This window comes from Euphorbia lathyris, chromosome 5, assembly GCF_963576675.1.
Source record: "Euphorbia lathyris chromosome 5, ddEupLath1.1, whole genome shotgun sequence".
Classification (NCBI taxonomy): domain Eukaryota; kingdom Viridiplantae; phylum Streptophyta; class Magnoliopsida; order Malpighiales; family Euphorbiaceae; genus Euphorbia; species Euphorbia lathyris.
The window spans coordinates 31,488,389-31,502,321 of NC_088914.1; the positions used below are offsets into that span (position 1 = coordinate 31,488,389).

Consider the following 13,933-nt stretch of genomic DNA (forward strand, 5'->3'; position numbering starts at 1 on the left):
GGACATAAAAGATTAGATTCACATTCATTAGAAGATTACAATTTAGAATTTTAAGTAATTCCAATCCAAAGGAGAAATCAACAAAGATGCTGCCCTAAAAAACCTCTAATCTCATGTTTCATTGCACTGCTTTTCTAACCTTCACGTTGCAAGGTTTTCTATACAAGCAGTGTCTCAAGTAAAAAGCTTGATTGATTTCTATATTATACTGTACAGTTCAAAAGATGTTAGGCTTCTCACATGACATGACATGACATGAAATGATATCACAGCTCATACTCTCAAGCATATGCAAGAATAATACCATACCAAAACAACCATGATGATTGATGCTTCCTGCATACTACCAAAAAGTTGCTCAGGCTATGAGCTTATATATAAATATTCTCTCCCCAAAACAATCAACCTGATTCTATCTTGTAAGCCCAACCATGTCTATCCAGATATGCTTGTACCGCTTCCTTTAATGCAAAGTTTGTTATTAGTTGAGATTGATCGAGTGGTTCATGTGTAACCGGATCAAATCTCCCCACCTAAATTTAAAATTCATCTGAATGTCAATGCAAATGAATAACAACCAAAGAAAACACATCTGCATTTGAACAAGAGAATAAAAAACCGTACCTTCTGGAGATGGTCAAGGATAACCGCTCTTTCATATGAAACCCCACTAGGTGTAATGACAGGATCACGGAATATATCAAGGGTAATTTTACAACACAGGTAATCCGGCACCTGAATTACACAAATTTTAAATAAAAATAAAAATAAATAAGAAAAAGCGAAACAAATCAAACCAAACAGATCCTGATGCTACCTCAGTTGGTGTGTCATCCTCAGCTGCTTTCTTGAACACTTTTCCTAGTTCATCAAATTGCTTTGAACTGGAGGCAACCATATCCTCCAAAAAACCTTCCGCTTGTGAATTATCAAGGAAGTGTTTTTCTTTAAGAGCATTCTCACAGGCTTCTCTGAGGGAAATATAAACAGGTCGTGAGAGACGAATAACAAATAAACAGGCAGATGGTTGTTCTCCAAGCATTTGAAAAACACCCTGTCTTTTCCTTTAATGGTTGCCAAAACTCACTGGGAATTACATACTTCAAGCTTTGTAGTTCCCATGAACGCTTAGTAGATTCTTGTTCCCACAGCATGTATTTCGCTTTTGCTAGTTCTTGCCAAATCTCTTCCACCATATAACCCTTTGATGCACCCCTACCAAGGTCCAAAGCCTGAACAAGTGATCACATATTCACATAAGAAAATTACATCCAATACTTAGAATCCTAGGAAGCACAGACACGGATACTCATACAGGTACGAGTACGGGTACAGCATACAACATTTTAAAAAAAAATATATGAGATACGGGCACTGCATTAAAAAAACATGGATTTTGTTATTTGCAATATTTATGCTGTCCACATCTTTTTTTTTATTTCTTTTTTTTTATTCTAATTTAACTTCAGCCATAAATCATAAAGATAGGAAACGACTGAGATTAAAACATTCTATTTTTAACTTGGAACCCTAAAAAATAGTGTAGCTTCTAAATTTGCGCCTAGACATGCCTCTGGCAAGGTGCTAGGCTCAGAAAGACACTCGCCTCTTGAACAGAGCATGCCTTTTGGCTTCTCAAATGACATGCTTAGAGCCTAGAACCTTTTGAGCCTAAGGCGCGCCTTTTATAACTATGAGTAGAGCCCCAAGTCTATTGCAGCATCAAAAACTGTCAGCCTCACAATGTTTAAACCCAACTCCAAAGACCATATTTCTCAATTCAAAGGTAAAGTATCTTGCTGACGATGTACTACATTAACGTACCTTGAAAACCACCCCTCATATCAGATGTAGGCTTCGAGGTCCATAACTAAAAGACCACAATTATACCAGTCCACCCAACCACACAAACAAGATTGGTTGCTAATACATCTGGAGAAAACTAAAGAATTCCAGCCAATGGCTAAGCAACTAAAAGATAAAGCTGTGAACCTCAAATCCTCGAATTAGGATATTTAGATGAATTATATCAGCAATAGCTGCACATATTCCTGGTCATGCCTAAGAGCTCTCTGACCCATTTATCTAGGTGGAGCCATGCAGTCAATCTCAACCATGCAAACACATTCTACCAAGTACCCTAACAGGAAATAATTGGCACCGACCGAACATTGTAAACTTTAAACACCTTTCACACAAACATTATAAGAACTTATAAAAGGTAGTTTTGACTACAGAAGAAACTAGAATTAGATGAAATGTGATTGCGTAGGTAAGCAGCCCAAGCATATACCTACTTCCATACTTTCTTTATAGGTCAGTTCATGTGTATATTGTCAACCACACTCATTGTTCCTAAATAATGATAAGAAAAGGATAAGAAAGACTCTTAACGCTAATTACCCTTTGACTAATGACATTTGGAAGCTTAAAACCTCACTAAGTTAAACCTTTTGTTCCCTCAGCAATTAATACTAAATAGTATAAACACCACTTTATGCACATAGAACAAATGTGCATGATTCTATGCTGGAGGTTTAACTCACCCATTTGCTACATGCTGACCAATAAAAACTATTATGAACAAGATACTTATTGCTTATGGCCCAGATGGTGGAAAATTATTCAAGGCCTATAATGCCCAAATTCAGGAGGCCACATTCATACAGTACTTGGATTTTGGCTGGAAAAAGCTTGTTTACACCTTCATAAAACTACCTAAGAAGGAGATGCTTCAAAAACAAATTTACAAAATGTCTTACTTACAACTAGCGTCTACAAAGAAAACCATTTGTTTGAGCTTGAACCAGACAAGTATAGTAAATAAGCCAAATTTGAACAATGCTTCCTTTGCACTCAGCCTGTTAACAAGCATGAAAAGCATACATTTCATAGATAAGCTGAGTTTGGCATGTCAAAGATCTACCTTTTCAACGGGCAATGGCTAGTTGAGTGTTGCAAAGAAAGAAGTGCAATCATAGGAACTTTCAATGAAAAACATACTCGTGAAACTAGTATGCAACCTTTTATTTATTTCAGTATCAGTACAATCTTTTATCTTGTGACTTTCAAAGCTTTCACTAATCAACACTGTTAATAGAATCTTACGATTCGATTCAATTCAACTTTATTTCGAGGCGAATATATAGGCGAATCTAAATTATAACAAAATCTTATGATTCCCGATTCGAATCAGCTCTATTTCGAGCCGGATCTTCATCACCATTCATCAAAAACTTAAACAACACTAACTACTAAACTCACTCTCCTCTTGTCCTATTGTTATTTATCAAGTTATCAACTCAAACTAGCTCCATTCCATCATTATCAAGTTGACAACAAAGCAAAAAAACCGAGTCAGAAATTCAAACTCTTCATCTCTACTAAGTTATTAAATAGAATCCCATTGTGAATTAGTTTTATTAGGATTGCATTTGCATTGGATTTGAATTTGAAGTACTTGGTTGATATGATTTCTTTTTTGACATTAAAATTGCATTTCTAGACTAATACTTAATAATAACTTGAGTTCAACATGGTAAATATTCTATTTTTTATAATATTATGAATTTGAACCGAATCTTACGATTGGATTCGATTCACGATTCACAAAATGAGAATTTCGATTCACGAGTCGAATCTCGATTTGACAACTATGGTAATCAACAAAAGAGAGAGATTGAAGAGCTCCCGTAGTAATAATATTTTCCTGTTAATTTCTTTTTTCTACAAAAAAAGGATGCTAATAGCTCATGTTCCTAACCTAATTCAACTGATTATTAATCACCGACAAAAGTGCACAACAAAGCACGCCGGAATTAGACAATTAATAGATCCATATGCTGCCCACTATAGCTTACAACTGTAACAAGCATCCACAACCAACAAATGGACAATTAGATGATAAAGTTGTCACCAGTAATCACATTACACACCAACAAATGGAGATAGTTCTAGCTTTTTCCACCTGCTGTGACCAGTACATTAAAATATTCACATACATAACAACTGCAACCTAGATTAGCATACCTGCCAGATAAAATTATGCCTCTCATATGAGCAGTTAGCAGCTACAACATAGAACCAAAATGCAAGCTATATATAGTATATATGGATTGTGTAAAGATCGAACAAATACATATATATACCTTGAGGTAAACCATTAAAAAAAAAGAACAGTAACTAACCAAGTTGCAACAAAAGTCGCTCACAAATGAATTAATTCAATAACTAGCTTGCAAGCAACTACTTCGCATCTTATCTAATGAGTTTAATGTAAACCAAAAGCATATTAAAGATACAACTACGTTGCACAGAAACAGACACCAGGAAACATAATTTTTAAAAAATATAGGAAGCGGAAACATGGAGAAAACGTGTAAATAGTAAAAATATAATTATATATTCAAAATAAGTTAAAAATATTTTTGTTCAACAATGCCAATATGCATACCACCCACCCCATTTTTTGATTCCACCCACCCAATTATGTGTGATAAGAATTATAGACGAGAGAAATATAGGCAAGTTCTTTAAATTGAAGGATACAAGGAATTATCAGTCAAATAGGAAGTTTTAATTTGCCTAACCTTAGACGGAATAGGAATTGCAAAATAGAAAGTTTGAATTTCCAGAATTTTAGTTGAAATCGGCATAGGAAACCGTTTAAAAACTGGGAGACGCATTTCATATTTTGGGTAATTATGGAAACGTTTCGTATCAGTTTCCGGGAGTTTCCGTTTCCCACATCTGCTGGAAACGGTGAAACCCTGTCATGAAGAGTTTCTGTGCATCATAGAGATACAAAAAACAGTTAAAGGATATTTAAATCAAATTAAGCTACACGTAAACAACTTACTTTCTGCAATTCCTTCACTCCTCCAGATAACTCATCCTTTTGTAATAATGCAAGTCCTAACATGTAGTGGGCCTGTCGTGTGGAAAATCAAAGATGAATGTCAAGTGATCATGATAATTCATCAAAATATTTAAATAAAATGACACATGTACATAAGAATGTTAAGGACATCTACATAAGCTTTGAGACTAAAATGAAGACCCAAGTATCTGCTTATGATAAGCACCTAGTGTAGTGGTAAATTGGTAAATAAAACACATGAAATCATCCATTGACATGCTATGGCAAAGCCATATAAGTTTTCATAAGGAAATAATAATATAAAATTCCATATTGAGATTTTAAAAGTACATCCATGAAAACAGCAGGGACATCAATTGTTTGGGAAGTAGTATTCACAATTCATGAGGAATGGACAATGAAATCTTTTATAGGATCCTAAATCTAATTACAAGAGAAAGCTAGATATATATTAGAAAAAAAAAGAATGCTGGTCATAGGCACTACAAGGAAAAGTGTGAGGAAAGTGTAAGCTTGGAGAGACTTGCATGATCCGATGATTATGGAAGGCACATAGTTGTTAATGACGTGCCAAAGGTGCATGGCGCACAACGCTCCATGCTTAGCGCCTTAACACCCTCAATTGCCGGCTGTACTACTTCTGACAACATAAAACTTAGGTCTTTCTTTCATCTAAATCCTTGGTGAGTATGGGATTATTAAGATGTTTCATTTAGAGTGTTGCTTACAATATTATACCATATTTTTACACTTCTAATGCCTTTAGAGTGCACCTGATTAAAATTACACCATGAATTAAACAGAAACAGCTTCTCATTAGTCAAGAAAGCGACTAGTGGCCTTATTACAAAGCTAGCCTGCCTTGGAACAAGAATGTTCACCTACGAATATATATGTTAGGTGCTCCTTATTACTCTGCAAAATTGTATAATCTCCTCCGATTGATTATATAATACTTGAGTGAAGAATGACTAACTTGCACCATAAAGTAAGTCATTGAGTAAACAAGCAGCTATTCCCCACTGAAAGTAGCAAAAGAATACGTTTCCAGTGCAAGCAAAACATCAGTTTATCGATTATGATCAAGTTCACACACAAGTATGAAGTGCATATCTAAAATAATTAATAGACCTAGGCACCTAAATAAGTTAAATAATCGTCAGAAAGAAGCAATACCTTAAACGAATTTCTATCAAGATGAATAGCTCTTCGACAATCTTCTTCAACTTTCATCCAATCACTGAATTACAGTTCAAGAAAAAAAAGGAAAAAATGAAAGCAGAGTATACACAGATAATTATCTAGTAAAAGAAGAAGAAAGAAACAAATAAAAGTCCAGGAAAAGAGTTCAGTACTTGTACATACTTCCGTTTCCGATGACATAGAGCACGATTCGTCCAATATACAGGAACATTAGGGCACAGAGTAATGGCCTGGAATTTAGAAAACCCAAGGAAAACATACAATGACTGCAACTCCGAATTTTAAATCTCCAAATAAAAGACGGACATTAAAAAAAAAATACATCAATTGTACATTTTTTTATCTTCGCTAATCTTGATGATTCATAGAGACAAATACCTCAGTGTAAGCGTCGATGGCAGCCCCGAACCGACTCTTTCCAAAATAGGTGTTACCATGAATCCTCAATTGTTCAGCTTGTTTTGATGCATCCATTCTTTTTCTTCCTCGTTCTTGGCCACACAAACCTCGACAGACCAATACCCCTAATTTCTCTGTATTATAAAGTTAAGTAACTTGGCCACCCTACAATCTGGTTAACATTTACAACACTTGGGAACAGTTATACGCAACTTTAGAATTGCAGCGAATATGAAACAACAGGGAAGAGACGCTGATTTTGCTGCGTCAACGAATGGTTTCTGGAGATTTCAAGATCGTTTCCGTTGCGAGACGAGGTTAAAAACGAATTTCAAAAAACTTATTGCCGAAGGCGTCTCTCACGTGATTGGGTTACATGTAGGTGATATCATTGGGTCACAGAGATTTTATTGGAAATTAGGAAATTGGTTGACCATTTTTGTGGAATCTTTGTAATTTGTGTTCTTTTCTGTCGACTTCAAATAAAGCCAATATTTTAAAAACCGGACCGATTTCCAACTAAATTAGAGATCATTTGATTTCCCCGATGGATGGATTCGAATTGGTTGAATTGGATAACCTTATTAACGGCGGATGCTACTGTTTCTTTTTCTACTTGATATAACGGCTGATGCTACTGTTTCTTTTTCTATTTGTGACTTGATCATAGAATTTCCTCGATTATCGACTCATTACGAATCGACTTACGATAAAGCATGATCACAGTTGGTTTGAGGATATTCTTGATCTCCTCGCCATATGATTTCTTCTTGTTACAGGTCACAACTTTGATTGGACTGATGGTCTCTTCGTACAGTGTGGCTTCCACCACGTCCGATCAAGTTTCAAGAAGTCATTTGCCCTGACAACCTCCATATTGTCTCCTTTCCAGAATAGAAGAAGTTGGTGTAAGGACGACGAGATGCACGAGTTGGAATGAATCCAATCTCTTCCAAGCAACGCCTAATAGCTTGTCATCGAATTCACAATGAAGAAAGCAGACATAATGGTGTGGTTAACAACAATGAGCTCTAGTGGTAAGATGCCTTATGTTTTTGCAATCTCACCAGTGAATGCCGATACTGACACTTTCGATGAAATGATGTCGTCTTCCATCTTTCTAAGGGCTAGCACCATCTTTATAGGCATGATGTTAACAGTTGGTCTATTATCGATGAGGGCCCTAGAAATTGGCTTGCCATCCACATATGCCTCAACATACCATGGCTTGATGTGACATGTTATTATCAAAGTGGGCTTATCAAAATAAACCCTCTTCGTACGGTCCTCAACTGATGCTTTCGCTGTTGCACTGCCTTGCTCCTCTGTCTCGGGTTTATACGCTTTCTCATTTGAGATTTCACGTCTAAAATCTGAAGGTAAGATTAAAGAGGTTGTCGCACATCCAATCTGGATGATGAAAACCCCCACGCAGATTTGAATATTTTTCTCCTTGCTTTTTTCTTTTCCGTTATTGGAATTAATGCTGGATACCTCACTCTGATTTTTCCTTTTTTCTACCTATCTCTTTCTCTTTCTTTTTTTTTTTGCACTTTTTGAGAGAGGCTTAGGGAATTTCTTGTGGCTATTGAATTGCCACTGGCCGACAGGTGCCACACTTTTAGGTGTCATGAAACGCGACGCTGTTGTTGTACGCTTTTCTTCTTCAGGTTTCGCCGTTGCATCAAACTTTCCTCCAACTTTGTCGTTGATATCGCCATATTTGGTACCCAAACCTGTCGCATTTTTAGGATAGGAAAATATTTTTCCTTCCCCCTCATTCTAATGAAGTGGTGTGAATTATGTTAACCATCGGGAAAGGGTCGGCATCTATCAGTATGCTTTTCTTTTTCTCTAGGGATTGAAGTGTTCCTCAGTTTATCCTATCCTGCACAACATTCCTAAAACCAAAACACACTTGAGTATTATGGTTCTAGTTATCATGATACTTACAGTAGTCTCGCCTGTGTACTTCTTCTTTGGACGAAATTACATGTCTCTGTGGCAATGTGATGCACTCCTCCTTCAGCAGATAGTCAAAAATTTCCTCCCTCTTTGATATGTCGAATTTGTATTAGACCGTTGGACTTCTTTTAACCGCCTCTAATTCTTTATGATTTTTTTAGCAAAATGGGGCACGTTCGGGACCCGATTGTTGGGCTTTTGGAGATTAATATATATAGGCCCAACTGAAGCGATGGGCCCAACTACAGCGATCCAACTCCCCGGTGTTTCGGATGGTTAGGGATTCGGACGGTTAGGGTTTCTTAAGCAGTATAAATGTAATCTCTTTCTCTGTAATCCATACCTCTTTCATTATAGTGAAATATCCTGGCTTGGTAGTGCCCCCAAACGTAGTCATTCATATTGAGTGGCGAACTGGGTTAACGATTCTAGTGTGTTTGCTTATTTTTCGTTTATCGTAATTGCATTTATTCCTAACACCGGTGTTGGTCAAGTCAGCAATGGCAACCTCATTAGTTTGCACATCTCCTTGTTAACTCCCCATCGTATTTTTCTTTCGGTGATGGTCGTCCCTCATACTTAGACACTTTCACCATAAGCTCAGAATAATCATGGAAATCAATTCCCTGAAATTTCTTTCAGTTTTCAAACTCCAAACCTCGTTGAGCGATTTTTACGAGCTGAATTTCAGGGATATTGATTCGGCAATGATGCCTCATTTTCTTAAACCTGTTAATGAAATTTTCAACAGACGCACCACAGCATTGCACCATGTGAGAGAGTTCAGCAACATATACCTCATATTTTTTGTGGTAGAATTAGGTGTGGAAAAGCCTTTCCATCCGCTCTTATTCATTAATTGACTCCGTCGACAGTGTTGTATACCAAGAAAATGATGAACCTGTGCGTGAGTCAGGAAATAAAAGGAAAAGGCTGATTCGAAGTTGGCTGGAGACAATAAGTTGGCTGGCTTCGTCTACAAGTTTTTGATTCGAACGGTATTGCACTGATTGAAAACAGAAAGAGTAACTGAATTTAGGGAGATTTGGGTAAGAATTTAGTCTAACTTTGGATGGCTCGTATGGGAGCTTTCAGACATAGAATCGGGTAAACAAAAGGCTAAAGTAAAGTTCAGAAAGTCAAAAATGAGTTTATATAAAAATCGGGGATAAATACGAACTGAAAGGCTAGGGAATGTAAAAACAAAATAGGTGGGCAAAATGTGAAAGTTGTGCAGAATATGTGAAATGATTTAGGGTGCAAAGAATAGCTCGTAAAACGGGTTTTCGAATATAGAATCAAGCAAAACAAAAGTCTAAGCGAAGTTTAGGATGTCAGGAACGTGTGTGTATAAGAATTCAGAGCAAACACAAACTTAAAAGTGTCGAAAACATGAATGCAAAGTGACTGGTCAGAAAGTGTAAAAAACGGAACATAATATGATTTTAGTGAACTTTAATCTATGGAATTGTTAACTTTTAGACTTTAGATTGGAAATCGAGTGATAAGATTTGGGAAACCAATTGTTAAAGAGTAAATTGAGGCTAGAAAAGAGATTGTGGAATGAAAATAAAGCTGAAAATTATGAAGAACAAAGCTAGAACTCTAGGGAGAATTTGGCATAGTGTAGGTATTTTTGGATTGTTGGTTGGGATTTGGAATGAAAGCTTTGGATCCTATTTATAATTTTTTGGATTGTTAGTTGGTTGTACATGTTGCCCACTCCTCCTAATTTTTCTCTCATCTTTTGTCCATAAGCTGAATTCATCCCTCAATTCATATTTTTTGCTCCACTTCTTTGTTATTTCATCCCACTCTTCCTATTTTCTTGTGTTAGTGAGTGATGGGTTGTGGATGGCTTGTGCACATGTGTAAATGGGGTGTCAAACTTCAAGTATGAGCCACTGGTCCAGTTTGGCGCTGGTTGGCGCGTCCTGATCATCCCGTATTGTCGAACCATATATATAAAGCTGCTGAATTTCTATCCCACATGGCTTGTGAGATAAACCACACGCCGTGTGACTTCTTTTTACGCATTTTTAGTGTCGTTTTATGTTTCACATGGCGTGTGGGTTAGTGTGAATTAACTCATTTTGAGTAGAAATTTCAGACTTCACTCCACACTCCTTGTGGTGGCTGCTCCACACGTCGTGTGGAGTGACACTTGATCCGTGGGTCTAAGGCTCTGTTCTTTATCGCTGAAAAAAACTGAACTGAACTGAATGTTACTTAACTGAATGCTATTGAATACTGAACTGAATGCTACTGAACTTAACAATAATGATGATATTAGATTTTAAAATAATTTTAATGATAATATTAGCCATTAATAAGCTTATAATAATAATAATGGTTCTAATAATAATAAATATATATATTATCAAAAATAAAACTAAATTGAATATCAAATAAAAGCTCGGCTCCATAAAAGCGTATGAAATTAAATAAAAATAAGTCTAATTTTAACTAAAAATACAAATTTACGTAAAGGGATAAGGTACCAAAATAGACCCATGTTTTTTGGGGAAGTATCAATTTAACCTCCACATATAAAATAGCACCAATATATGCCCAACGTTTAAAAAATGGTACCAATTTATGCTTCGAGAACAGATTGAACATGTCATTGATATTACTCTGTTAAGTTCTGATTTCTCCCTCCACGTACAATTGACAGAACTTAACGGAGTAATATCAATGACGTGTCTCGTTCCGTTATCGATGCCTAAATTGGTACCATTTTTAAACGTTAAACCTATATTGGTGCTATTTTGTACGTGGAACCTAAATTGATACTTCACCAAAAATCATTGACAAATTTTGGTACCTTAGCCCTATTATAAATTATTATTATTTTTTTAATGAAAAGTTTAGGTAAAGGTAGGTCTACCCACTCCCAAAGTCAAGACAAACCAAATTAATTATATATAAATAGTAATAATTATAATAAATAATGATAAATTGCTGAATTGATTGCTATTGAACTGAACTGATTGTTACTGAAATTAAGTAATAAAGAAAAGGGCCTAAGAGCTTTATGCAGCTCACTCGGCGTGTGGTTTGACCACACGGCTTGTGAACGGCTTCCTTTGAACTTTATATTAATTTTATTATATGTTTTTTATTTACAAAAAAAATTTAAAAAAATTGTGGACCAACACCTACTATTTTTTCTTATTGCTTCTCGATTTTAATTATAATTTAATTAGTAAGATGTAGAAATATCTACAAAATTGCAAAACGACAATAAGATAAAGTCTTATAAAATATTAAGTATCTATTTGGTTTCATTTTTCGAAACCATTTTTTACTTTTTAATTCTACATTGTAAGATAAAAATGTTTGGTAAAATTTTGAAACCACTACTATTAGCATTAGAAGGTACCTATCGAGACCTAAGTTATGAACATATTACACAATAAGAAAATATCATTATATAAAACATCTACCACCGTACTAATAATAAAATAATTTATCTATTACTAATAAATACTATTAGATTTAGAACTAATTTAAAAATATAATAATAATTTAAATATTATTACTAAAAAATTATAACAATAACATATTATTTTAAACTATCAGTCATAAAATTAAATTGTATCAAATAACTCGTGCAACACACAATCACTTGACTAGTTATTTTAAAACTTAAGGGAGAAAGGTAATAAATATCACTTTGAAAACCTCAAATTAATAAATTTTGACACGAAACTAAAGTGATAATAAACTGATTTTCTAATGAAACTAAGCTTTTATTTGAGTGTTTAGAGGTTAATGAATGTGACAGTTAGAGGAGGTGATGGAAAGAGGAGGAAAGTGATGGAAATAAATGTTAAAATTTAATATTGTTTAGAAGTTGATGGAATGTAAATAAGAGTTAAAAAGCTAATTTATATTAAAAAGTTTACAATACCCTCGTTAACTTTCATTTACTCTCAACAAGAAGCTCTCAAACAAAGTTAATTTAAAATTTTACATTCTATTATTTTCATTAACTTCTATTAACCTCCTCCTAAACAATGGCTAAATATCAATTTGACTCTCCCTTTAGTGGTTTATTTTTATAAATAAATAGTGTAGTAAAATATTTAGAATTGGAAAAAGTACAAAAATAAACCGTGTGGTTTGGCCCATTTTCGAACTGCACCCCTGTGGTTTAAAAGTTTGCAAAGTGGTACCATGTACTTCATTCCGTTAGCAAACACATACCAAATTGACTAACGGTGTTAAAAGTCAAAGGGAAAAGAGTTAATTTAGTCCTTATTTTTATTTATTTTATAAATTAAACCCTCTTATTATCTAATTATCACAAACAAACCCCAAAATAAAAAATAAACATCAATTTCACCATCTTCCACATCTCTCTTTTGATTTTTATTCTTTCTCTCTCCTCCCTCATCTTTCCCTCTCTAAATCAATTTCACCGTCTTCATTCCGTTTGCTAATATCACTGTTACTCTTTTCTTTCAGGTTTAGCTTTGGGGATGGAGCTGCTTTGTTCTCAAGCTTTTGGCGCTCATCATCCTAAGCTTCTCTCTGTTACTCTTCATGGGTATGTGATTTTTCTTCTGGTTTTTTCAAATCCGATTTTGATTTTGTGGATTAACATGTCGAGAATCCTTGTTTATCTTCATCAAGATCTAACGATTATGCAATTTACTCATACTTATTTAGTCTTCTCTCTCTGACCTTTTAATTAACTCTTTCATTCATCCAATTCGAATTTACCTTCGTGCTCAAGGTATCACTCATACGTTAACATTCGCATCACTCAGCGGCTCTATTCTTCATTTACCGATCAATCTATTACTCGTTAATCCTTCCAATAATTCAGTTGAAAATATAGTGAAAGAGATCCAGGAACTGCAGGAGGGATAAGGGCAGCTTTTGCAAAAGGGGAAGATAGATATTGGAATTTCAATCTTAGAATTTCAATCCAAATTAATTTAGAGAGGGAAAGATGAGAGAGGAGAGAGAAAAAAAAATCAGAAGAGAAATGGAGAAGATGGTAAAATTGATTTTTATTTTTTATTTTGGGATTTGTTTGTGATAATTAGATAATAAGAGGGTTTAATTTATAAAATAAATAAAAATAAGGACTAAATTAACTCTTTTCCCTTTGACTTTTAACACCGTTAGTCAATTTGGTATGTGTTTGCTAACAGAATGAAGTACATGGTACCATTTGCAAACTTTTAAACCACAGGGGTGCAGTTCGAAAATGAGTCAAACCACAGGGTTTATTTTTTATTTTTTATTTTTTATTTTTTTTTTACTTTTTCCTTTAGAATTTACAATCATAAATCTGAAAGGCGTCTTTATAAGGAAGTGAAATCAAAAGCTCATGATGAAACCCTACATTCTTTCGATTTCATGACCTTAATCAAAATGTTGGGTAACGCAATTTCTTGTTCAAGAAATAGAAGAATAACTACAAATTTAAGACAAATAGTACTTTCTTTTTTCTTCTTTTATATCATCAAA

At 34.7% G+C, this 13,933-nt stretch overlaps 1 protein-coding gene across 3 annotated transcripts; it reads right to left on the bottom strand.

Annotated features, from left to right (window-relative positions):
* LOC136230825 (E3 ubiquitin-protein ligase CHIP) lies at positions 1–6,819 on the bottom strand. 3 transcript variants are annotated; one of them, XM_066020014.1, is made up of 8 exons: positions 6,461–6,819; positions 6,235–6,312; positions 6,056–6,119; positions 4,859–4,930; positions 1,088–1,232; positions 818–966; positions 625–735; positions 1–533 (listed from the first exon to the last, which is right to left on the bottom strand). In XM_066020014.1, exons 1-8 carry the CDS (start codon positions 6,517–6,519, stop codon positions 402–404), a joined length of 810 nt encoding a protein of 269 aa, XP_065876086.1. In that variant the 5' UTR covers positions 6,520–6,819; the 3' UTR covers positions 1–401. The 3 variants fall into 3 exon arrangements, with proteins under 3 accessions (XP_065876086.1, XP_065876084.1, XP_065876085.1); XM_066020012.1 differs by having other exon boundaries at positions 6,245–6,312; positions 6,461–6,815; XM_066020013.1 differs by having other exon boundaries at positions 818–971; positions 1,102–1,232; positions 6,245–6,312; positions 6,461–6,813.
* Between the last annotated feature and the right edge of the window lie 7,114 nt (positions 6,820–13,933).